Source organism: Penicillium daleae (assembly GCF_028827525.1).
Source record: "Penicillium daleae strain IBT 16125 chromosome Unknown utg000009l_segment0_segment0, whole genome shotgun sequence".
Taxonomy (NCBI): domain Eukaryota; kingdom Fungi; phylum Ascomycota; class Eurotiomycetes; order Eurotiales; family Aspergillaceae; genus Penicillium; species Penicillium daleae.
The window spans coordinates 3,578,183-3,600,895 of NW_026623157.1; the positions used below are offsets into that span (position 1 = coordinate 3,578,183).

Here is a 22,713-nt window from a genome sequence, read left to right on the forward strand (position 1 = left end):
CTTTCATGATGGGGCGGCTGACTGATCCGCGCTAACCCGTTTGGGAGATCTGCAGCTGCATGTTCGCGAAGTATATAAAGAGTACTGTCTGCCGAGGTAACCTAAATCTCTTCAAAGATAGTGGAGAGGATGAGATTCGTACATCGTATGTATTTGGTAGATGAGATTGGAGGTGGTTAAGAATTGAAAGTCCTTTATATATTCATAATCTTATACGTCGGCCAAGGGTAGGCCAATGGAGGGTTAAGGATACAGATCGCAGTATGTGCATGCGCGCGCCCGGCCTTGGTGCCGTAGAGGTCCCTCTTCCAGCACAGCCCGCTGGACTGGAGCAGGCCGCAGAGAAAGTTGAGACATGTTGAGCGGAAAGCAAGAATGAACTCCGACACCATGATACTAAGAAGGAACTCCGAGTCCAATCATTTCAAAAACGGGGGCGCCCCATTGATGACAACCCATGGGATTCCTGTAGCCTCAAAATCAGCGCTGGATCTGGGAAGGAATACGAAAAAGACAATTTCATCATACCTGCATATACAACAAGCTTGGTAATAACCTCTACGTCGTACCGTACCCGAGGCTTCTTGATCTGAGAGAAAACCTCCTTCTCGTCCGTTCGGCCGATTCCACCATATGCTGGGGGCGGAAGTGGCGATGAGCGAGGGATGTTGGCATCCTCCTCTACCATGGACGAATGTGGGCTCCCAGTACCCATCATGTGTTCGTACTGGTCCAGTTTGGATGGCTTCCGGGACAACACTGGTCCACCATTAGGCCTTCCGTTCTCATCAGCGGGAGAGTCACGATTGCTTCCGGATAGGCTTTCACGTCGGCGCTTCTCCCGGTAAGCAAGAGTCTCATACGCATCGGCCTCGGACTGAGGACCAATGGAGATTGCACGACGGCGAGGATGACGGATGGTGGTAATAATTGAAGGGATGTCTGAGAAATTGGGGAACACTTCGTTGTCCTTCAGATTAGAGGGAACTGTGGTATACCGCCTGTGAAGATTGTCAGTGAATCTAGTTCAAGCGGTTCACTTTTGGAGACTTACGATGCAGTGGTGAAGAAGCGACGGGGCAAAAGAAGGCCGACTTTCTCAAGACTTCGGAAGATGGGCGGGAGGATGCGCAACAGAGTCGGCTTGGTGATCTCTCTCCAGGCAAAGACACACATCACACCGACAACGAGGCGGAACACGGTTCCAATCAAGCCAATGCTTTCGTAATTGTACGGAATCGTCCCGGGAAGGGGGTCAGTCCACGCCAGACTGGACATTGTAAAATACCAAGAGCCCACATCCACACCGAGCGTGACACCAGCGAACGCGACACTGTCATCGAAGCAAGGACAATCATCCGCTGGTTCTGGATGAATACGAACAAGAATCAAAATGACAATGGGAATGACCAAGATCTCCTTCAGCGTCGCAGACAGAATATACTCGTCAAAGGCGGGTCCGTAACTGAATTGCACCAGGCCAATCCCTGCGCCCAGAATACAACCAATTATCACATCAAAGAACCCATGCATACCGCAGTATAGCCGACCCAATACTATTGATGTCACGTAAAGGTATGTGATAACTTGGAGGATAAAGTTGGTTTGCGCAGGGACCGTCGAGTCAGCCGAATTGAGTAGCGCGATAGCGTAGACGGCAACTGATACAGCGTTGGTAGAATGCGTCGAAGGGAAACCATATTCGAGTGCAGCAGAACCAGACATGGTGATGCGCTGCAGAGGGGGGACAAAGGCCGGGGCAGACAGAGCAAGTCTTTGATGAATCCGCTGAAGAAGACGCCGGACGCGAGGATGTGCACGAGTCTGTTCATGAACCAGCTATTAATCATTCCATACTATCACCGTACACCTGTGCAATCCAATTCCAGATACATACCCTCGACCGAGACTAGTATGGCCGCACCAAAACAGGAAGGGCAAAAAGACCATGAAAAATGTGTGTGTGCCGAGGTTCGCGGTGAATGCAAAGTACGAGTCCAACGTCGGGGTGCGGACCTTCTCCTGCAGCCAGGCAAGGTATGGCGTCTCATATCGGACCAGAGGGATCAGCTTTTGTCGTGGCCAGTAGCGCCAGAGTGGTAATTGGGTTGCATCTATTGGGGGAATCGCATCAAGCAAGCGTTAGCGGGTGACTCTATGCAGCCTTCGGAGGGAACATGCGGGGAGGAAGAGCTGCACAAGGAGGGCTCTATCGTACAGTGATCCAAACTCCTCAACCCAGCATCTGGCTGGTCCTTTGCGTCCTTTGTCTTGCCCATTGTGTGATACTACCGATGGCGGGTGCGATTAGGAGCGGGTCTCCATACAGGACAGGCCGGTGCCTGCCACTTGGGATTCGGGATGTCGCGATTCAGGAAGAGGACATAAGGAGTGTGAGTAGTTGGATTGCAGAACCGGGACCGGAGGAGGACGACCGGAAACCGAGGAGGAGGTGTTTAGGGTTGAGTTGACAGCACAAGATCGCATGGAGATCGCTGTCGCATCCGCGGCTCTTCCCCTGATGGCGGGCCATGTGTGGGCTTAGTCAGGACCCCAAGACGACGGGTCCGCGAGAGACGTAGAGACTGTAACATGAAAACGACAGATTATTGTCGATAAACCAAAATTCAAGTGTAATGGTCAGTAGAGCTAATGACTTTTTCGATCACTTGTTTATTGTTGCCATTAAATGGAGGCTTGGTTCGGCGGTTCGTAGCCAGGTCCTGGTTTAGATGTCGGGAGTATATCTAACTAACTAGTTGATCTACTCCGTACTCTACGTAGTAAGACGCGACACTAGTAGTTGGGTTGGAAGACCCCACCATTTGCTCGTCGCAAGGCTCATGAACCAAGTGACACGGACAGATCGCTAGTGGCAACGGCGAGCGGCTATGGGAGTACACCTTGTACCCACATTGCGCCGACAATCTCGTATGTCATGGTCCAGTGTGCCTTCAAATACATTGATCTGGTCTTGTCTGGGCATGGGGATCGTCATCTCCAACTCAATCTCCAATGAGGATCCCCACTTGATGTGATTCTATATTTGTTCTCTTCTCAATGCGATATGACACCTTCAAATTACTGTATATTATAGCCCTATGGGAACTGAAGTAGCATGCGTGTAATACTTGCAGCGCATATCACATGATATCGGCGTGGCCGCTCCATGGCTGGCAACTTCAACACTTCAACAGTTCAGCCTTCCAAGCCATCTGCTGGAGGAGCTGAACAGTGGGGTATGAGGGCCAAAAAGAGGGGCACGCGGAGGCCCCCAGGACCAACAAAGAAACCGGATCGGAACGATCGCAGCAATCAAGTTGAAACTGAGAGCCACAACCAAGGCGAAATCGAGGGAAGCGGAGTCCTGGCGTCATTGCGGCGTGGCGCGTTGCCATGGCAGCGGCCCGTGTAAACACAAGCCCACGGGTCTCGCCCGGACAGACCATCACTCACTTCCTTATCTTCCATATTGCCAGTCGATCCCTTGATCACCATTCGATCAACGCTATCCCTTTTCCTTCTACACCTCTTCCTCTTCCATCTTACACCTCTCATCCTCTCCTCAACCACCAACCTCCAATCTCCCCAGCTTCTGACCTATTCTACCGACGCATTCTCACCATATCCTTTCGGCAGATAGCCGCACCTTCACCACTCGACGACCTGCATTTCTTAACAAGAGGCCCCCTTCCTCCCGCACCACACACACCATGAGCCAAATGTATGACGACCAGTACTATGCGGCTTCGCGACGCCGCTCGGTGGCCACGCCTCCTCCCAGCATGACCCCACGACACAGCCGCGCTCGGTCTCAGAGCGTGCGAGTTAGCAACGGTACTGCCAGCACACATACCAGCTATTCCAGTGGACAAATGTCGGAAGCCACCAATATCACTCAACCGCCCTCGTACTCTAAAAAGTTTGTCGTGGTTGGAGATGGCGGATGTGGCAAGACATGCTTGTTGATCAGTTACTCGCAAGGCTACTTTCCAGAGGTGAGATTGTCAAATCACTGGACGATGTGGAGCCGAAGAGAATCAATACTAACATGGTTGATAGAAATATGTCCCGACTGTGTTTGAAAATTACATCACTCAGACCACACACAGGGCATCCGGGAAGACAGTCGAGCTTGCACTGTGGGATACCGCCGGCCAGGAGGAGTACGATCGTTTGCGCCCATTGTCCTACCCCGAGACCGACCTTCTATTTGTCTGCTTTGCAATCGACTGTCCTGCATCCCTAGAGAATGTCGTGGATAAGGTAAGAATCCAACAGCCCTCCAACCCAAAATGGTCTCGAACATGATATTAACATCCTCCAGTGGTATCCTGAGGTTCTACACTTTTGCCCCACAACACCAATCATCCTGGTTGGCTTGAAATCAGATCTCCGCAACAAACGCACATGTATTGAGCTCCTCAAGACACAAGGCCTGACCCCCATCACGCCAGAACAAGGTCAGGGTGTGGCCCAGCGAATGGGTGCAACCTACGTGGAGTGCAGTAGTAAGGAAATGCGTGGTGTGGACGAGGTCTTTGCCAAGGCTGTCGATACCGTCATCGCAATCGAGGAAGAAGGATACATCACCCAGCCAACGAATAATCGCAACAGCGGCAAACCTTCTGGTGGTGGAATCCGACCCGGAAAGAAGATCAAGAAGCGCACCTGCAAGATCCTATAACCGACCTTCATCCTCCTTTCTCTTCTACCTTCTTGGCTATTCTTACCTTTCCTTTCTCCCCTTGGTCCGATCAAATGCCTGGTTGCTTTATCGGCGTGCTTGCCTGCTCCTGTAGATGTGCCATGTCGCCGCAAGCTGGGCAAAGCTGGACATGAACTGCAAAAAATGATTTTGGTGTCTTGGATCGCTGTGCGCCCCCCTCGACTGATCTGTGGCGGTTTTCTTTCGCAATTGGACAGATATCCTCCCTCGATATCTGTATGCTTATTTGATTTTCTTCATTTTTCTCCTTCCTTCTATCCTTGTCCACTCATGACCACTGTGCTCCTTTTTTTCTCCCTTTGACCCTCATGACTCGGGTCTTTGCCGCTTTGGCATGCATGGGAATGGTGTTTTCGATTATGTTACCTGATATGCTCTGTTGGCGAAAGCGACCTTCCTATGTTACTGAACAATACATTGTGAGATTTGATGTTCAAAGACGAAATTTGCATCGTAGTGGTTTGAAAGTAGACATAATCTTGTTCGTAACATTCAACGTAAACTGAGCATGGTATCATGACAAAAAGGCAATGCAAGGCCGATATAAAACTCCCACTAGTCCAGCCCAGCCCAAGCGGGACAAATCCTACTGGCTGGCCATGGAGTCACCCTCGCGTTCATGCTGTGTTCCTGCATTGCCCTGTCCCGCACTCTCTCCACTAACTGTGCGCTTTCCCTGAGCAGCCTCTTCGAGTTCTTCCTCTGGTCGACCCATGAAGTTCTCAAACTGCGACCAGAGAGCTTCTACGGAGCTGAACTCATTCCCCACCTGTATATCATTAGCAAAAGATGTAGACAGGGTAATTGAACATGGGTAGATCATGCGTACTGTGATGATACTTTCCAAATTCCGATTCAGACGGTTGGTGTTTTGGAGGACTTGCTCCATGCCCTGTTGCAGATTACAGATTAACTTATGTTCAATTTCTCTTGAATTTGTATAAGATGTACTTGACGGGGCGGGCATGATACTTACAACGGCAATTTCCCGAACCAATTCTTCGCGTTGTTGCTCAAAGACAGTTGGCGATGCAGCGCGTTCACCAGAGCCCGGGGTGGAATTAAGCCAAGCCATGTTCGGAGATTAACAGTTGTGCAGGATCAGTAAGATCGACGAGCAGCAATTTTGAATAGACCGACAGCTCCTGTTGGCATAGGCGAGGCGCTGTTTGACGCGATGGCGGGCGGTTGGTGTGTCCCGTCGGATTTTGGAGAAGCCGTGTAAGAGCCGAGTTTAACGTCTGACCGAGTCTTCAATGCGAGTAGAAGTGCGGACAGTCTGTATTAAGGACTTGAGCAGCAGCGAACGGTGGGTTTGTGCTGCGTCGTGCTGTTGTGCCTCGTTAGAATCGCGCGGCGGTTGGAGATTGTCGGGGAGAAGTCGCGGGTGGTGGGGCAGTTTGGTGATAAGAGATACGATTGGAGATAAACCATAACAAGATCAGAGTCAATATTATTACTTTTCAACCGCAATAAAGCAAGGAATCTATAGACAGCAATACTACAAAGGGTTTCTTCAAATTGGTTGAAATCCATTGATCTATTGCGCTGGGGTATACAAGTAAAGTCACACTAGCGGATATCGCTCACCAAAGGTAGTTTGCTCATATCATTCGCTGCTTTCCAAGGAGAAGACCACGACAGCTTCGTGCTATTTTTGATGTGATTTTATTTGGTGTAGGAATAGTCGATATTCAGATTCAAGCAATTGTTTGCGACTCTCCAGCATCAGTGCCTTCCACGGAACCTGCCCACTTCTCTAGGTCCTGGAAGGCCTCAAGTGTGTGTGGATTTTGAGGACCCAAGGTTTTCAACAGTTCTTCTGCACACTTTGCCATCAGTTCTCTGGCTTCCGCAAATTTCCCTTTTCTGTAAAAGACTCTTGCTAGGTTTTGACCACAGTACAGCCGGTAGGTTTCCAAGGTTCCAAACAGCCTGGTGGTCCATTTTAATACATCCCTGTAAAGAGTTTCGGCATCTTCAAGCCTTGAATGGGCAAAATAGACATCGGCAATAGCGCCCATGTTTAACAGTCTCTCACTGTCGGGCGCCGTTGGTGTATCCGCACGTACTCTATCGAGTATCAATTTCAAGTACCTGTCTGCACTTTCCGAATCCCCTTGCTCGAAATAGGCGTTGGCAAGCTCGATTGCAGCTCTGTCACGTATTTTCTGAAGATCCGGCGAGCAGTTCGGCTTATCAGAAGCATCCATAATCCGTAATAGAAGCATTTCACCCGTTGCGTAATCACCTTTCTGAATTTGGGCGATTGCTTCAAAACGAATGGCCCATAAGGTGGTTGGATCATCTTCTCCAAAGAACCGCTTCGAGAGTTCTATGAATTGGGGTGTAAGCTCTGCTAATTCGGCAAACTTTCCCATTGCAGTGTACGTGGTGACTAGGTCTTGTGTCGACCTCAAGGTGATGGGGTGTTCTATGCCCAAATTCCGTCTTGTTATTCCAAGAACAGTCGCCTGTATATCTTCGGCCTCTTCATACCGTGACTCCTGGTAAAGCATCCATCCCTTGACTGTCATGCTGTCCACAGTTGAAAAGTTTTCAGGGCCTAGTACTCTTCGTTTGAGATCCAACAATTCGTTCAAACGCGGTTCCAGGTCACTGAATCGACCCTGTTCCCAAAAGAAGTTGGTAACGCGCTCCATGCAAGCGATAGTCTCGGGATGCTCGGGGCCAAGTTTCATTCGAAGGGTTGCCAATGCATTAGTTAAATCGCCTTCTTCTTCCCACAGAGGAATGTTATTTTCTGTGAAATCGATCGTTGCGGTTTCCTCTAATGTGTCGCTTATTGTCTCGACAGGAAGGTCATCCAGCAAGCGACCATCGGTGGGAGAGTGTAAGCCAGAGCTGAAGCTTTCAGCAACAGAACCCCTGCTATCTGCTGAGAAAGAATATAATGATTCTCTATCTTCCACATCCATCATCAAAGCTTGTCGTGACTCATTCGAGTCTTCCTCCCGCGCTTGTGATTCTTCGTCATCGGGCTCTCTTCGTGGGAGAACAAAAAAAGCAAGCTGCTGCAGATGCCGAGCAAGATGTTGCTGAAACCTGCTGGAACTGGATATTGGAGATCTAGGGCAAAGTGGGCATTTTTGCGCCAACGTGGAAGGTCTTGACTGGTTTGCCATATCTTGTCGCTGTTCTTTGGATGTGTCTGCGTGTTTATCGTCGAGGTGGTGGATGAAAATGGCCTTTTCTGCAGATGTATATGGGCAACGGGTGCAGAACCATTCTCTTCTGTGGAATTGTCGCTCATGTGCGCTCCACTCTGTGAAGCTGTCGTACAGCTGATTTTCTTTAACACAGCCGCCGAAAGTACAAATATAGGGCCGCAGGTCACTGTATACGTGATAGATCCAGTCATCGTCATTCTCTACCTGTACTGTCTGATGACAATATGGGCAGATGAACGGACTTCGCCTTATCACACTTATTCCGCCTGGAGGTGGCGGAATCGAATTTTGATCCTGATCGCCTGCGGTGGAAGTAGTTTCAGAAAACTTCGTTCGCCCAGAGTCCGATGCGACGTCATTATCCTGATAGACTGTTGAAACTGTGGTATCTTGTGTCCATTGCGTCGATATTGTGGGAGGCTTTTGTTGATGGCCGCTTTGCAGTTCAGGTATCACTGGGAGCTGACGCGCTGACACAGCCTTGTTGAGGGCCACATCGATATATTTTGAGATTTTGTCCGCGTGATCTTTGTAGTATGCCAGCAGTTGCCGACGTTTGGTGTTAGCTCTACCAAGACGCTGTGCGAGCATGCTATCCAACGGGAGGTTGAATTTATCGCAAACATGTTGTTTGTCATAGAACTCAAAATGATAGAGATCGATGCGAGACGCTTGAACCGAACGATCACGGTGTGCTGGGTTCTGGAGTGATAGGGATAACTTGTACCTGTAGAGCCGCCAAATTCATTAGCAAAATGGCTCATCATCTTCCAGAGGAAAACAAACCACCTACAGACTTGTCACCGTATGGCTTAAGTCATCGATGTATACGTCAACGGGCGATCGATGCGACCCCTCTGTTCTGATCTGCTCCCAGAACCCATCCGAGTCTGAGCTCTCGGAATCCGAATCCTCTCCTATCACATCTACGGCGCTCGTAGATTCGGGGTTTCTTGAAAGATAGGCGCTTGCTGAAATGGGTTGAGTGGCTAACCCGACAACAGCAACTTATAGGGGTCATACCCTCTTTTATCGTTTCTGAAATATCATTCAGGTGGCTTCTAACCCCACGGTGCAATTCTGGAGCCTCCCTGAGTCGGTGATCCAAGGATAGCCGGTCCGTTTGTTTGCGATGGGCACCAAAGTTTCCTGCCCAGACCCTGAGTCGACCAAGTCCCTCACTGACCTTCGAGTTAGCTTGGGAGTGCTCATCGAGGGTTGATAGTTCATCTAGAAGGTCCTGGAAATCTCTGAAACAACGGGACACAAGAGAGGATATAGATGCAACAGCATGACCCGCATCTGTTGTCTCTTGGTTATTGCCTTCGACCTGCGCCGGTGGGGCTGAGGCTCTATGAATTTGTAGCGGGTCAGCCATGTTGGATGCTGCGGGTCGTATAAAACTTCATGGAGATCTCATGTGTATTCCAAGGGGGATCAGTAACGTGAAGCAGAGAAAATGAGAGAAAGGTGGATCTGTCCTTCAATGTTGCAGGCAGTTATTGTATGGAGTCTTCGTGCTGAGATTTATTTCTTCGTCCCCTCTCCAGCCGTTGAGCCCCAAGCGGGGTAGATGCATTAGCATCAAAACAGAAACGAGTCTCAAGGCTCTCACTCCCTAGATAACGGTACAAGTCTTCACCGAGTAATTCATGACTTACTCGTTGCATTCTCTCAAGATATTTCGGTTGTCAACTGTCATCCTGATAACATCTACAACCCAACGCTGACACGATGGCCACCGGATTTGAGGCCGTAGGACTCGCTCTAGCGATCTTCCCGATTCTCATCGAGGCGCTTAAATTCTACACGAATGAGAAGGACGCCATCAGCGACATTTTCAACTATCAGCGACTTCTAATCCGTATCGCTCGAGATCTAGATCGTGAACAGACCATTTTCCACAACTCCTGTCAGCGGTTCATGGAAGATATTGCAGCGCATGTGGGCGTTGGAGAAGAGGAGGTATCTGGGATGATTAATAACTCGAAAGATGTCCGATGGACTCGGGGAGTCTTGGTCGATCAGGATGTCTTTCACCGGGCCTCCGTCCAGCAGTATCTCAATGCGGTTGAGGATATGAACGAGGAGCTATCCAGGGTTAAAGAGCTCATCGGGGTACAGGATGGAAGAGGGCAGGTAATCTAAGCTTATCGTTGATTGAGTTTCAGACCATCAACTTACCCAGACATCATGTCCAGCCAATACTTCTCGATAAAAAGACACGCCGTCGACAATGGAAGAAGATCATCCTTGTGCTCAAGAAAGACTCAATCACCGAGCATCTAGCCAAGGCCGAGAAGCTCAATACATTCCTCGCCCGACTGACCGAACAAAACCAACCAACAGCTACTAATCGTCACGCCTCACGTAAAACCACAAAACACTATAAACGTATCCGATCCCATGCAATCGACCTCTACAATATCCTCAAGACTCAATTCCCTGCCCATCCCGCCTGCAAATGCGCCCTACGACCGCACCATGTCAATATGAGATTAGAGTTTCGCAGTGCGCAAAGTACAGCCAAGGGACTATACTTTCATACAATCTTTACATCTGAAACGGCCTTCAACTCTTCATCCAACTGGCGCGAGATTGAATGCGAGCCTTGGGGAACAAGTGATCACGATCTTTGTCAGGATGCTATACACAGTGCTCAAGTACAATTTGTGGTGACCCCGCCGACACAGTCCCAGGGCAGTTCTGTAACTGCGAATGAACCTGAGATATCTAATCTCTGCGCGGTAATCACTGGACCTGCATCCAAAGATTGGCTCGGACGAATAGCCAATCCAAAGGGACAACAGCATCGGATCCGCGCAATGGACCATCAGAAGCGATTGCCTGCCTTTGAAACCATTGAAACAGTGTCACTAGGCGATGTTCTGGCGGACGAGAACTTTGGGGAGGAACAACGTCTTCAACTTGCATTGAAACTGGCGTCATCCGTAATGCAACTCCATACTACCGACTGGCTCACGGATTACTGGAGTAAATCCGATATTGCGTTTCTCCGGTCTTCATACGGAGTAATCGACTTTGACAACCCTCTAATCGGCCGCACCTTTGGCAATAGCAGCTACACCATGACGACGATGTCACAGAACCTCCCCCGGCCAATGCTACATGCATTCATACCATGTCTCTTCTCTCTAGGAATCGTACTTTTGGAACTACGCTATCGAACCCTATTCGAAGATCTCAAGACGGATCATGAACGGACCATGGTAAGACCCACAATAAACATGACAGAAAAAAAAAAAAACAAGCAAAGATCTAACCACCGCTTCAGATAGCCGAAATCTCCGATCTTGCGACCGCGCGCCGTCTCGCCTATGACATGGTCGGTAGTCCTAATTATCAGAATGCCGTGCTGCGCTGTATCCTGGGACTGGATGCGGCTTATCGCTCCCTGACGGAGGCCAAGTTCCAAGATGAAGTGGAGGATAAGATCGTCTTCTTGCTTGCGGAGGATCTGAAGACCTTTTGTGCCAAGGGATCGGTCGAGGCCTGTTTATAAGCAATGAATGTGGCATAGCTTAACTAGGACACACAGTACTCAAGCATAACAAGAGTGCATGTACAATCGCATCGCGAAAAAGTCTAGGCCGGCCATTTCGCATCAAGCCGCGAGACAATTCCCAATTTTTCGTCACTCATAACACCCTCGAACTTGGCATAGCGCGGGCATCGGTTCTCAAATGTCTTGAAATTAGTTCACGATCTTCGAGAAGCGAAGGGGTCCGCTCGCCCAAATGGGCCAGTCTAGAACCCCCATCCACCAAACACCCGTTCACAAGCGCCGATGGAAAAATTTCCGAGACAACGTACAGAGTACCTACGATTGTCCAGTATTCTTTTGTAACAACTGGTCTCTACTGCCCGTACAACAACCCACTACAGCCCACAATGTCGCACTGTCACCTCCGAGGCCCAGCACAGTAGCCTCGTCGCAACTGGCCAGGGTCCAGCCAGGGGAGCAGGAAGGAAAATAAGATCCACCCGGTACCTGAGGCCCGACGCTGTACCTCGGTAACACTGACACTCGGTCCATGGGACACGAAATGACAAGTGCGAAAAAAGCGAAAAACAAAAAAAAAATTCGAGATCCAACCCGGCCTAGAACGCTCGTGGGCTCGTCGGGTTTCAGATTTACTCAGGTACAGAATGTGCCGACAGATTCTGTGTCGCATGGATGCGGGGATGTATCTGGCTTGAGGGCAAGTACCTACATACGGGGATTGGGTTGTGCAATGCGCTGTGCATGCAGGCTAGAATCGAGGGCATCGATGAGATGATGAGGGCGTTAGGGGCCTTTGCAAAACGGGCGGAATCGGGATTAAAGGGCGTTGAGGGCTGCAGTGGGGGAGCTATCTCTGGAGTACAGCACAGCACAGCACGTACAGTAGAAAACTACCAAATACCAAATTGGCCTGCGTGTGGAAATGTGGAAATAAAAGAGCGTTTCCTCGTGTTCGTGCCCATGAAAATAACCTAAGGAATAGCACTACGTGGTATACGATGAGTAAAAGGCACGTATGGTTTCTCAGGGGGTATGGAATCTCGAATTCGTGATCCATACAATCATAGTAATTTTTTTTTTTAATTCTTTCCCATACAGGGAATCGAGAATAATGAGTCATAGGGTATTTAGACTATACAAAGGGATACCTCTAAGGTAGGCCATCCCATGGAAATGAAAAAGGGTGCATCCAAGGGGAAACATAGCATCATCATCACATCGTTATCGTGGGGGAATACAAGGGCGAGGGGTAAGTCGAGGTCTCCTACGACTGGGGCGATCGCAGTCTCCCTTGTCAATCCAACCGGTCAAAGGCTCAATGACCCCTCTTCATCACTATTTCCCCCCTTTGAGACGTCAATTCCGCCCGACAGAGATCAATGCTGGCTTTTCGATCATCAAGAACATGCGATGCTCATGTTGTTTGCTGCACATCGCTACCTGCATGCATGCCAACAGCTTATAGATCCATCCACAAACTTTCGTGGCCCCCAATTGTATTGTTTGTTGGGCTCGTCAACAAGCAAACTTCCAACCCGGGTCGTGAGGTATCCGTAATCGTGTCATTCGTATACGCGACTGCTCTTGGCGGCGCGATGTGTAGAAGAGAGGAGTAGAGTAGAGAGGAGGGAGGAAACGTGTGCGAAAGTGCGAACAGATCAGGAGGTTCGTCGCGGTTGAACCAACATGCTGCTAATTCGCTTCCACCGCTGCGTAGGTGATGTCGAGTTATTCCGGGCGAGATGCGACTTGTCTGCCTTGGTGGAGGATTGTGTGGAAGAGCGCGGGCGACTAATAGTGGCCTCGTGGTCGGCGAGGACGTCCTCGAGGCGAACGTCCGAGTCGGACATGCGCAGGTGCGAGTCCTGTGGATCGAGAATCTCGATGAACTTGGAGGGTGTGTCGCGCATTGTGGCTTTATTTTTCGCTTTGCTTTTTTGTTTTTATAATCTCTCGTTGCGATGGGAGCGAAACGGTCACGAGGGCGCGGCTGTATAGTTTTTATAGTAGCCCCGTGTCCCCGTTTGCATAGATGAGACAAAGAACGAAGCAGGAAGCGCAGTGTTTCACGTTCTTTAGGGAGGCGCAGGATGCAGGAGAGTGTGCATCGAGGATTTGAAAAAAGGTCGAAGATCGAGATCAATCAAAAGAAGATAATGCGACACATGTGGAATATGAATAGAAACCAGACATGAGGAGGAGGGGGCGTGAGCCAGAAAGGGGGCCACTATTAAATAAGAAGTCGCGAAAATAAAATACAGTTCAACCCCCCATCACGCAGGTAGCCAATCATTTCTGCGACGGAGTACATAATACCCAAATTTAACCATATGTCCAGTATAATACAGCGTGTACCAGAATTTAAATCGAAATCCTAATTTACACTAGACCCGACTTCCGCAAATGATGGTTAACCAACTAACCCAACTAACCCAACTAACGCGGGGCGAGGGGCCAGCCAGTCTGAACGGACCAGGCGGAGACTGGATGATGATCAGGGACGGGGTGAACCCACCAAAAAGAAGCCACCAAGCATTCTTACTTGCCTGAATATCTCAGTGTTATGATTGGGAATAGGTGGATGGTGGTAGTGGTACGACTCTCGCCGGGCTGCTAGAGAAATTGGCACAATTTGGGTCAGGGCCCAGGGGACCAGGAACCAGGGTCTACCTACGTCCTGTAGAGTATGTTGGACAAGCGTTATTGACTTGTTTACTAACAACCCAGGAGTTTCAATATTTCAAGCAAGTAATCATTCAGTGTTCATGTGCACTACTCCGCCTCAAAGGCTAGGTACTAACTTACTCCGTAATGTAGCTGAGCTCGGAGGCAAATCTGCGAACTAGATAGCTCAGTCTGATCTGTCATGTCATGCTCGACAGAGATAGATCCTTCCAGTTGTACTCCGTACTTAGAAGTACAATACCTGCTATATACTTCCCCCGCGCATGGTTTCCCTTGGCGTATCACCACCAAAGTCTCACCGGTCCTCCATACTCCAGGTAGTTATGAGTCTGACGCACAATCCCTTGTTCTACAGTTCATTCTTCAGGATTAGGCCGCCTATGACTATCCAATACAGACAAATCCCTCCCCCTCCCACTGAACTACCTTTCTAACTTACGATCCTCCTGGTATACTCCACACTCCTAGACGCCCAATTTCCTCATTCGGCAGGGTTAGGTCTGCTGATGCACGCAACCCTTCGAGGCAAAAGTGTGTGGGTGCCAACCGGACACCATCCAGTGACGATCAGCGCTCACGCACCATTCGAACGGGCTGGTGGCGCTTGGGGGCGCTTGGGGGCGCTGGCCACTGACCGTTAGAGGATACGAAACCCGCAGCGTCCATGGTTCGTCCCGATCGGCGTGGGTCGGGCTGGGGACGGAGGGGAGGTACTTGCGCGGCCCTGAGGGTCGAGTTTGGTCAACTGAACAGTTTTCATGGGCATATGACTCCTTTTGGCGAGGAGCTGAGTTCGTTTGGCTGAGGGAGGTTCTCGGGAGTCGCCGCTGAGTCGGTGCTGTACCTCTTGGATAATATTGATGTTGTTGTTAAAATTGGAACTGAATGTTGGTCACTGCTGCCCCCAAATAAACACACAAGCCTCCCCCCCCCCCCCCGGGGAGGCTTTCAAAAAGAATAGTTTCGCTCCTACACGGAGAGTCCCGATGAAACATCCGTTATTATTGTGTTACTGTCCCCTGCGAGCACAGCGCCATGACGTCGGGGGCTCAGCCGACAAGCAATCTTATCTGTCGAGCTCGTGTTCGAAGTATTTGGGAGGAGATCAAAGCAGCGTCAGCGGGTGATCGTCAGCATCATTTGCCTCATCTATAAAAAGATACATCTTCAGCGGAGTACCGAGTACCGAGTACCGATCTGCTGTACAGCATTAATATTGCTGTTCCTGGTGTAAGTATCCAAGCTAAGATTCGGGATTCTATACTCCGTGATAAGCCTTTTTGTGCGTCTGTCTATACACACAGATTGTACTATTCCTTCAGGCACCTACTATAGTGTCTGTGGCTATGTATATGGAGAACTTCCCAGTAAATGACGAAATATCCTTGCATTGGTCCCCACCCCCCACAGCATATACTGTAGTTCGTCCTGCCTTACCGCATAGGAGGCGGCTTGCACCGCCCACCAAGCTGATGTCAAGCGGGAGTTCCGGCCTCATCGGCTTTCTTCTCTTATGCCTGTATCGCGTGAAGGATTGAAATTCCGGTGATCCGATGCAGCAGTGGATAAGCATCGAGCCAATTGTCCTCGGCGAGTCATTGATGATGCCCTCTACCGAACGAAATAGCTTGCCTTCCATCCCCCTCTTCACTGTAGCTGCTGGTCTCCACACCATCCTCTTCAGCCTATTCGCATGGAACTTGCAGGATATATGCGGCATCCAGGGTGGCTAAGGTGTTGCATGCGCCACCTGACGACAGTGTGCCCCTCTCTCGGATATACATCCATGAACAGACCAGGCTACTGGATAAATACTCCGCGTCGCTTTTGACAGGTGCCATTACGCCGTGGTTCACTGATCACTACGTATACCAAAGATCATCCGTGAAGGCTCTTGGCGAGGCGCATCTGAGAATGCATCAGCCACCACCAACAGATACTCGTACAATACGCAGAACAACGTTGCGTGTCCAACGACATTGATTCGATTTTGGTCATTTACCATGCAATATTTCGAAAGAACCATCAAAAACGCCTTGTGAATCGAAAAAAGTAAAGCAAAGAAAACACAGCGACAAAGCTCCAGCTGTGCGGAGGACCTCGATGGAACCCATAGCCAAGTAGCTGCCTGTGGCTTCCACTACACATCACACATCCTCTGTCCTTGCGCGGCGATGCATCCTTTCTATGCAACCAATGCCCCAGTCGCTGCTAGGGATCTCAGATCTGTCTTCAAACCACCCGAGAACCAACCCTCGGTGTCTGTTCGCCTTGGAATCGAATTTCATCCCGCAGCGACAAGGGTTGACATGACAAGTCGTCGCACACACGCGGTCACCAATCACTCTCTTTCCTTCAAACCCACTTATTTTAACCCGAGATCCGTCATCTCAACGCCATCCGCCGAGCCCATCCAAAGAATGTTGTTACACCTGCAAGTAAAAGACACCATATCAGTAAACCAGAACCCCACATCGTTTGCAAGTCAATGCCCCCATGAGGGACATTGTACCGCGAAAGGGAAAGGAGGAGTGTACGCACCGAATCAGCACCAGACCCAGGCTACCAGTGTGCTTGCCGTCAATGTATTCCTCCGTATCGCGCAGCAGAACGTTCATGTAGGAGTCGATGCTCTCCAGTGTGCCCTTGTACTCGGTCTGGCCCCACTTCAGGCGGATGACGAGCTCGGTGCCGACTCTGGATATTGAGAAATCAGTCAGTAAGGGCTCCATAGAGGGGGTCATGGTGTGTAAAATGGCGGGATGTGCGCTCGAGCGAGCTTGGTGGAACGGAATGCTGGGGGTGTAGAGGGGTCGCGTACCTGGCCTGGAGGAATGGCCGTGGGTTAAGGGGTTGGAACTGTGATTGAATTGTTAGCTAATGCTCTCCAATTGCCTTGCCAAGCCCTGAGGACTTTGGTCAAGCCGTTTGGGAGCTTGTCGACCGGCGCGGAGGACGAGCATGGGTGGACTGGACGTACGCTCATGGTGATTCGGGGGTGTTGGTGGTCTGCGACCGTGCGCGGAACCGAATGTGTAAGAGGGGAGGAGGTATAGAAAGTGCCGAGCGATGAAGTCTATGGATACTCGGACTGGTCGTGATGGTCGCGCGTGGACTGGGCTGAACTGGATCTCGGAGTCGGTTGCACCGCGAAAATGTGAGCTGGTCAGGACGATGCTCGGAGCCAATCAGAGCTTTGTTTACGCTCACCGCCTCGTGTCTTGCACACGATATGCTGTTCGATGGAGGTGAGCAAGGCTTGGATGCTCCTATGAATGAAGGAACTTTGCGATGTGGCTATTCAAGTTAGACTATGTTGTATTCAGCATTTTCTACTGAATTATCGCCATGGTAGGGGGAACAACCACCCTCTTCATTACCACCAACTCCCCTCCACCCATCCTCCACCAGTCCATCCGCACACTGCCAGTAGTAATACAATAAAAGTTTATAGGGAATACGGAGCAAGATTCTGTTGAAATTGCTCAGTCCGAGGGCAGACTTTCGAAAGCGTAGCTCCCTGGTTGAGGCAGTTGAGTTCCCCCCTCAAGTGTTGAGAAAATCACGAGCGTCCGATACTCCAAGTCATCTCCTTGATGCTGACCTCCTCTCCAGCCTTCTCGTCATAGTCATACCATTCGCCCTCAGAAAGCTCAATTCCAGTGAAAGGGGTCGAAGATTCAACACCCTTAGCCTCCCATTCACCCTGTAAGGTGCCAGTTAGAAACAATAACAGGGTGCATATGTCAAGTGGACTTACGTCAGGCTTGAACTCGGTGAACTCCAGACCGCGGCAGTCAATCTCGATGATCTTCTGGCCAGTCTTCTTCTCTTCGGCCTCGTAGGTGTGTGGGCCAGCGGTGATGGAGGCAGAGTGGGTTTTCTGAGCGCGAGGATTAGCTGAATATTGTGCAAATGGGAAATGGGCAACACTACCGTGCACAAGCGGCACTTCCACACAAAGTTCGCCTCACCCCTGCTACCAGGGATCTCATGCTGCTCCTATAATGTAATTCCCAGTCAGACCAGGATTCAAAGTGGATCCAAGTGACGGATAGGAAGTCCTTACAAAGCGGTTGAAGCTGACCCAGTTCGGGTGTGTCTCGCGACAAGATGTACATTGCACCCTGAACGTGTAAAAGTATGGGTTCTCCTCAGTATCAGTCGGATGCAAGCCAGTGACACTATCCCAAGACGTTAGTCATTGTCATCTCCCAGGTCTGCGATACATATCAATGCCGCGGGCATGCCCCGAGAAAGCATTCATTCCCTTGGTGGGGTGAGCGGGGGTGAGGTCTGGGTGCGGGCAAGGACGAAATATTCGCTTGGAGCGTCTGCTTACCCTTCCAGCTCGGCCTTGAGGGTTAGAGTCAGCATTTTGAAGGGGTCTTGATCTGGTGTGTTTTTGTGGTTGCAGGAGATCGCGGTATGAGCTAGGGCCGTGTGGTGAAGGTTTCTGGTGATGCGGGGTGGAGACAGAAAATAGATGCAAGGCTTGGCATGTGACCACCACGGTGAAGGCCACTCTAGTCAAGCTCCGACTACAAGGTCAAGTCTAGAGGTCAATTCTAGTGTACGAGGAGAGTAGTTTGAACAGAAGATTCTCTATTGATCAATGTGATAAAGGGAAACAAAACTAACGCCAATCATGCACAAAGCAGTCGCTCGACAGAGAACGGTCAAAACAAGCTATATACATCCAAATCTAAAATATCCAAAACATGACGCATGTACCAATTGAGGAAGCTAATGCTTTACAGACGGCTTCCCTGAGAGTCCTGACCAAGAGACTTGGTCGAGAACGAGTTGAAGTACTCGTTGAGAGCATCAACAGTACCGGAGCCCTCAACCAGCTGCACAGTGCAGGCAACGTGGCCGTCAGGGCGAGCAACAACAACCCCACCCTTCTCAGCGTCAATGCCGAGCTTCTCGTGGGCAGCGAACTTGGCCTCAGGAACGCGAACATCGGGGATATCGTCCGCGTACAGGTGGTGGTGGTAGTCACGCAGGACCTGAGGGATGGAGTCAACGTCGACTTCGTTCTTGGCCGCGGCGTAGATGACGGAAAGGGTGAAGAGCTTGGAGTGGGGGTTGTGGCGCTCGAAGAAGGAGACGTCAGCAATGTCGGTGCGGCGGTAGGCAGAGAGGAACGAGCGCTCCTTCTCCAGGTTGCCAGCGAAGTCGGCAATGGCCTTCTTGGTCTTGTTCTGGTTGCCAGCAAAGACATAGATGCGGAAGGATCCGTTGACGGGAATCTCCTGCTCCAGCTCGACAAAGTTGGCGTCTGCCAGGCGGGTCACCATGGAGGGGGTGAAAGCACGGCCAGCGGTCAGGCGGACATCGGGAAGGTTGAACAGAGGAGACTTGGCGGGGTGGCTAGCATCCCAGTTGAAGACGTTGGGCTTGTAGGCGACTCCGTATCCGCTGGTGAACTCGCAAGAAGACTTGAAGGTCTTGACGAACTCATCCTCCTCGACGTCAACGCCAGTGGAGACGGCCTTGCTAGCAGAGATCTCGCCGGCGTTGGGGCGGCGCTTGGAGAACAGAGCGGCGTACTTGGCGTCAAAGTTCAGCAGAGTCTCGGCGATGTCCTTGCGCTCGCTCTCGTAGGTGCTCAAGGTGGAACGATCGGCAAGACCGCTCTCGACGGCATGAATCTTCCAGGCCATGTTGAGGGCATCGTGGAAGGCAGTGTTCATACCCTGACCGGCCTTGGGGCTGTGAGTGTGGCAGGCATCGCCGCCCATGAACACGCGCTCGTCCAGGGTGTACTTCTCAGCAATACCCTGGCCAATGGGGTAAACGGAGTACCACTCAACACGGTCCCACTCGACCCAGTAGGGCTTCAGGATGTTCTTGGCAGTTTGCTGGACCTCCTCGGCGGTGGCAGTCTTGCGAGGATTGAAGTCGGGGTCCGTGGAGGAGGCGATCTGGACGTAGAGGCGGACCATGTTGTCCTCACGGGGAATGACCATGATGGAGCCCGCGTCGGAGTGAATGGTGCACTTGGTCTCGATATCGGGGAAGTTGGTACGGACAACGCCGTCCATGACACCCCAGACGTAGGCGATGGGGTCCTTGTGGTGGATCTTGATACCAAGTTGCTCACGAACAAAGCTGCGAGCACCCTCACCACTGAAGAGGTACTTGGTACGGACATTCTCAATAACATTGGTGTCGAGGCACTTCAGGTTGACCTCGACCGGGTACTCAGCGGCGCCGTCATTCTTAAAGCCGATGATCGTCCATGGCCGCTCGACACGAGTTCCAGCCTTCTCGATCTCGTCCAGGAAAACGCGCTCGATCTTGCCCTGGTGGACGAGTGTGGTGAAGGGGTAGCGGGTGTCAATGAAGCGAGGGCAGCTGGGCCAGCTACCAGTGCGAGAGATGCCGGAGCCGTCGCTCTTGGGGTCCCAGAAAGCAACGTCGTAAACCTTGGCGGGTTCGTAGGCCATGATGGCGCGCTTCAGACCCAGGTTTCGCAGGATCTCGGTTGAACGGGGCTGAATACCGTCCGCGCGACCAGTCGCGGTCGGCACCGGGCGGTTGTCAATGTGCTTCACCTTGTAGCCCCATCGTGACATGCACAGGGAGAGCAGCAGACCGACCGGGCCAGCGCCGACGATGACGATGTCATAAGACTCTTGGACCATGTTGGCAGACAGGGGTATATCAGGTATATTTCCAAATCAAGGCACCGAATGTGGGGAGGAGGAGGAGGAGGGTGGTATAGGCTATGCAAGAAGGAGATGATCGTCGCAAAGCATGCACCAGGATCAACCAGGGATTTGAAGATGTGTTATAGATTTTCCTTGTACAGTCGCATCGATCCAAAGAAAGAAAAAGATCGAGGGCCATGGCGGGCTCATAAATAATCGCAAGCAAGCCGGGGTAAGCGGGCCGAATGGAGGCTGTTGGAGGCGACGGCGAGCAGCCACGGCATTGAGGATCGGTTGAATCGTGGGGAGGTAGGACGTTGGACTGGGGTGCGCCAATCAGCAGTGGTCCAGTGCGGGTTATGGGCGACAGTCAGCAATGGCAACATGTGGGGACCAGCACTGAGAGCCTGTGCACCAAGCAGGCCCAGCAGGAGTGGTCGCAATGATTCAATGCCGTCGTTGATTCCGAGCTGCAGGGCCCAGTGTCAGGCTCTGGAGGAGGCGCTGACTGGTCAACGGGTCACTGGACTCCCCACAGGGCCGGGAGCAGCACTCGGCAAGTGGAGAGAGACGCACGTGACCCACTGCTCGGCAGGGCTGGCCGGGACTTTCGTGGGATTTTAAAGCAGCAGATTATTTATTCCTCGCCAGGACAGTACTCTGTGCAGTACTCTAACAAGCACAACCCAACATTTTCCCCCCGATACACGCCCGTAGACTCCACCAGAGATCTCCTCGGTCCATTCACCGGTGTCCCGTTCGGCTCATTGGCCCTTTTGCCGACTTCTCTTGGACGATGTGGTGCCGCGCCTTGCACCGGGGAGGAACCCTCACGCTGGGCCTGGTAGTTTAGCCTGGCAGTTCTAAGGCGGAAAACCCGATCTAAGTGCCAGTTGGTACTGGTTGCCGTCTCTATTGCCTTGCTGGATTCCACTGTAATTTCCTTCTCGATTAAAGGATGCTCGTTAAAATGGTAGAATAGCTAGCTCCATGTGGTCACTAATGTACGGAGTAACTGACGGCTAACCCACGCTCAGTAGACATCTAAATTTGCTATCATCATGTTCTTGTATGACCGCCAAGTACTTCAGGACTGAATGCGTAGGATTTACTCTCCTGTGTCCAAATGCACAACTTTGCCCCGAGGCTATACCCGAAGACGGTCGTACGTCTTTTAGATTACCTCGGGCACTGCACATAATTCTGTCTTCGTCAATGATTAGCTGGGATTTACGAGTGGCAACACTTTCGTGGACTTGATGGTGGCTACGGGTAATCCGAGCGTTTAAACGCGAGTCTCGGCAGCCACCCCGGCTGAGCCAGACAACTCCTGGTCAGCTCCCGAATTGCCAAATCGGGTAATCTTAGCAACTTCACCCGCTAAGAGCTCGAACAAAAAGTGCTTTGGTATCCTCGACTCCCACAATTGACCACAAGACTATACATGGTGATTTAGCATACAGACTGGAGTCCTTAGCTTTGCCGTATGTTCTTCTATGGGCCCTGCTCGATGGATCGCCCTTACGTGAAGATAGCCCTAAACCTCCTACTCTTCTTCCTCATCGCCTACACATACAAGACACCAATGCAGCCTTGTCAAGAGCGCAAACACTGCATTATCGGTGGCTGGTGTAGGCTACACTCTGCGAATTACTGGGTTGGAGGGTGTGTCTCGCACGTGTCACTCCCAAAGAGGAAATCAAGAGGGTATTCCCAAGGCAGACGCCGCATGTGCCACCCGAGATTCGCAAAAGCTTCGCCGAATTAAGCATATTCTGCCTCGTCGAGATCTCTAGCAAACAATCATCCTCAAGGCTACACTTTGACGCCCTTAAAGTGGTATAGCTTCGCGTCCAGGAGAGGATTTTTAAACCCTCCGCCTCTTCCTGCTTTCCTCCTTTCTCCTTCTTCATCCACCGTCAT

The 22,713-nt window shown here is 51.0% G+C and overlaps 10 protein-coding genes across 10 annotated transcripts; 3 read left to right on the forward strand and 7 right to left on the reverse strand.

Annotated features, from left to right (window-relative positions):
* Positions 1-419: 419 nt before the first annotated feature.
* N7458_012441 (Dihydrosphingosine 1-phosphate phosphatase) lies at positions 420-2,279 on the reverse strand (the record flags this gene model as incomplete). The annotated part of the gene is made up of 5 exons (XM_056915823.1): positions 420-466; positions 529-1,001; positions 1,055-1,824; positions 1,894-2,114; positions 2,219-2,279. The coding sequence occupies 5 exons, from the start codon at positions 2,277-2,279 to the stop codon at positions 420-422; spliced, it is 1,572 nt and encodes a 523-aa protein (XP_056760577.1).
* An 890-nt stretch (positions 2,280-3,169) lies between these two features.
* On the forward strand, positions 3,170-3,415 carry N7458_012442 (uncharacterized protein; the record flags this gene model as incomplete). Its single annotated transcript, XM_056915824.1, has 1 exon — positions 3,170-3,415. The coding sequence occupies one exon, from the start codon at positions 3,170-3,172 to the stop codon at positions 3,413-3,415; it is 246 nt and encodes an 81-aa protein (XP_056760578.1).
* A 298-nt stretch (positions 3,416-3,713) lies between these two features.
* Positions 3,714-4,687, forward strand: N7458_012443 (Rho4-like protein; the record flags this gene model as incomplete). Its single annotated transcript, XM_056915825.1, has 3 exons — positions 3,714-3,998; positions 4,063-4,266; positions 4,328-4,687. The coding sequence occupies 3 exons, from the start codon at positions 3,714-3,716 to the stop codon at positions 4,685-4,687; spliced, it is 849 nt and encodes a 282-aa protein (XP_056760579.1).
* Positions 4,688-5,315: 628 nt separating this feature from the next.
* N7458_012444 (DASH complex subunit DAD1) lies at positions 5,316-5,804 on the reverse strand (the record flags this gene model as incomplete). The annotated part of the gene is made up of 3 exons (XM_056915826.1): positions 5,316-5,498; positions 5,559-5,621; positions 5,706-5,804. The coding sequence occupies 3 exons, from the start codon at positions 5,802-5,804 to the stop codon at positions 5,316-5,318; spliced, it is 345 nt and encodes a 114-aa protein (XP_056760580.1).
* Positions 5,805-6,429: 625 nt separating this feature from the next.
* On the reverse strand, positions 6,430-9,298 carry N7458_012445 (uncharacterized protein; the record flags this gene model as incomplete). Its single annotated transcript, XM_056915827.1, has 3 exons — positions 6,430-8,647; positions 8,714-8,891; positions 8,944-9,298. 3 exons carry the CDS (start codon positions 9,296-9,298, stop codon positions 6,430-6,432), a joined length of 2,751 nt encoding a protein of 916 aa, XP_056760581.1.
* A 356-nt stretch (positions 9,299-9,654) lies between these two features.
* Positions 9,655-11,443, forward strand: N7458_012446 (Synaptobrevin; the record flags this gene model as incomplete). Its single annotated transcript, XM_056915828.1, has 3 exons — positions 9,655-10,038; positions 10,092-11,150; positions 11,216-11,443. 3 exons carry the CDS (start codon positions 9,655-9,657, stop codon positions 11,441-11,443), a joined length of 1,671 nt encoding a protein of 556 aa, XP_056760582.1.
* Positions 11,444-13,104: 1,661 nt separating this feature from the next.
* On the reverse strand, positions 13,105-13,356 carry N7458_012447 (uncharacterized protein; the record flags this gene model as incomplete). The annotated part of the gene is made up of 1 exon (XM_056915829.1): positions 13,105-13,356. The coding sequence occupies one exon, from the start codon at positions 13,354-13,356 to the stop codon at positions 13,105-13,107; it is 252 nt and encodes an 83-aa protein (XP_056760583.1).
* Positions 13,357-16,496: 3,140 nt separating this feature from the next.
* N7458_012448 (small nuclear ribonucleoprotein F) lies at positions 16,497-17,117 on the reverse strand (the record flags this gene model as incomplete). The annotated part of the gene is made up of 4 exons (XM_056915830.1): positions 16,497-16,563; positions 16,673-16,828; positions 16,953-16,990; positions 17,112-17,117. 4 exons carry the CDS (start codon positions 17,115-17,117, stop codon positions 16,497-16,499), a joined length of 267 nt encoding a protein of 88 aa, XP_056760584.1.
* Positions 17,118-17,693: 576 nt separating this feature from the next.
* N7458_012449 (CXXC motif containing zinc binding protein) lies at positions 17,694-18,508 on the reverse strand (the record flags this gene model as incomplete). The annotated part of the gene is made up of 5 exons (XM_056915831.1): positions 17,694-17,837; positions 17,892-18,014; positions 18,068-18,133; positions 18,201-18,315; positions 18,474-18,508. The coding sequence occupies 5 exons, from the start codon at positions 18,506-18,508 to the stop codon at positions 17,694-17,696; spliced, it is 483 nt and encodes a 160-aa protein (XP_056760585.1).
* Positions 18,509-18,885: 377 nt separating this feature from the next.
* On the reverse strand, positions 18,886-20,784 carry N7458_012450 (putative FAD monooxygenase; the record flags this gene model as incomplete). Its single annotated transcript, XM_056915832.1, has 1 exon — positions 18,886-20,784. The coding sequence occupies one exon, from the start codon at positions 20,782-20,784 to the stop codon at positions 18,886-18,888; it is 1,899 nt and encodes a 632-aa protein (XP_056760586.1).
* Between the last annotated feature and the right edge of the window lie 1,929 nt (positions 20,785-22,713).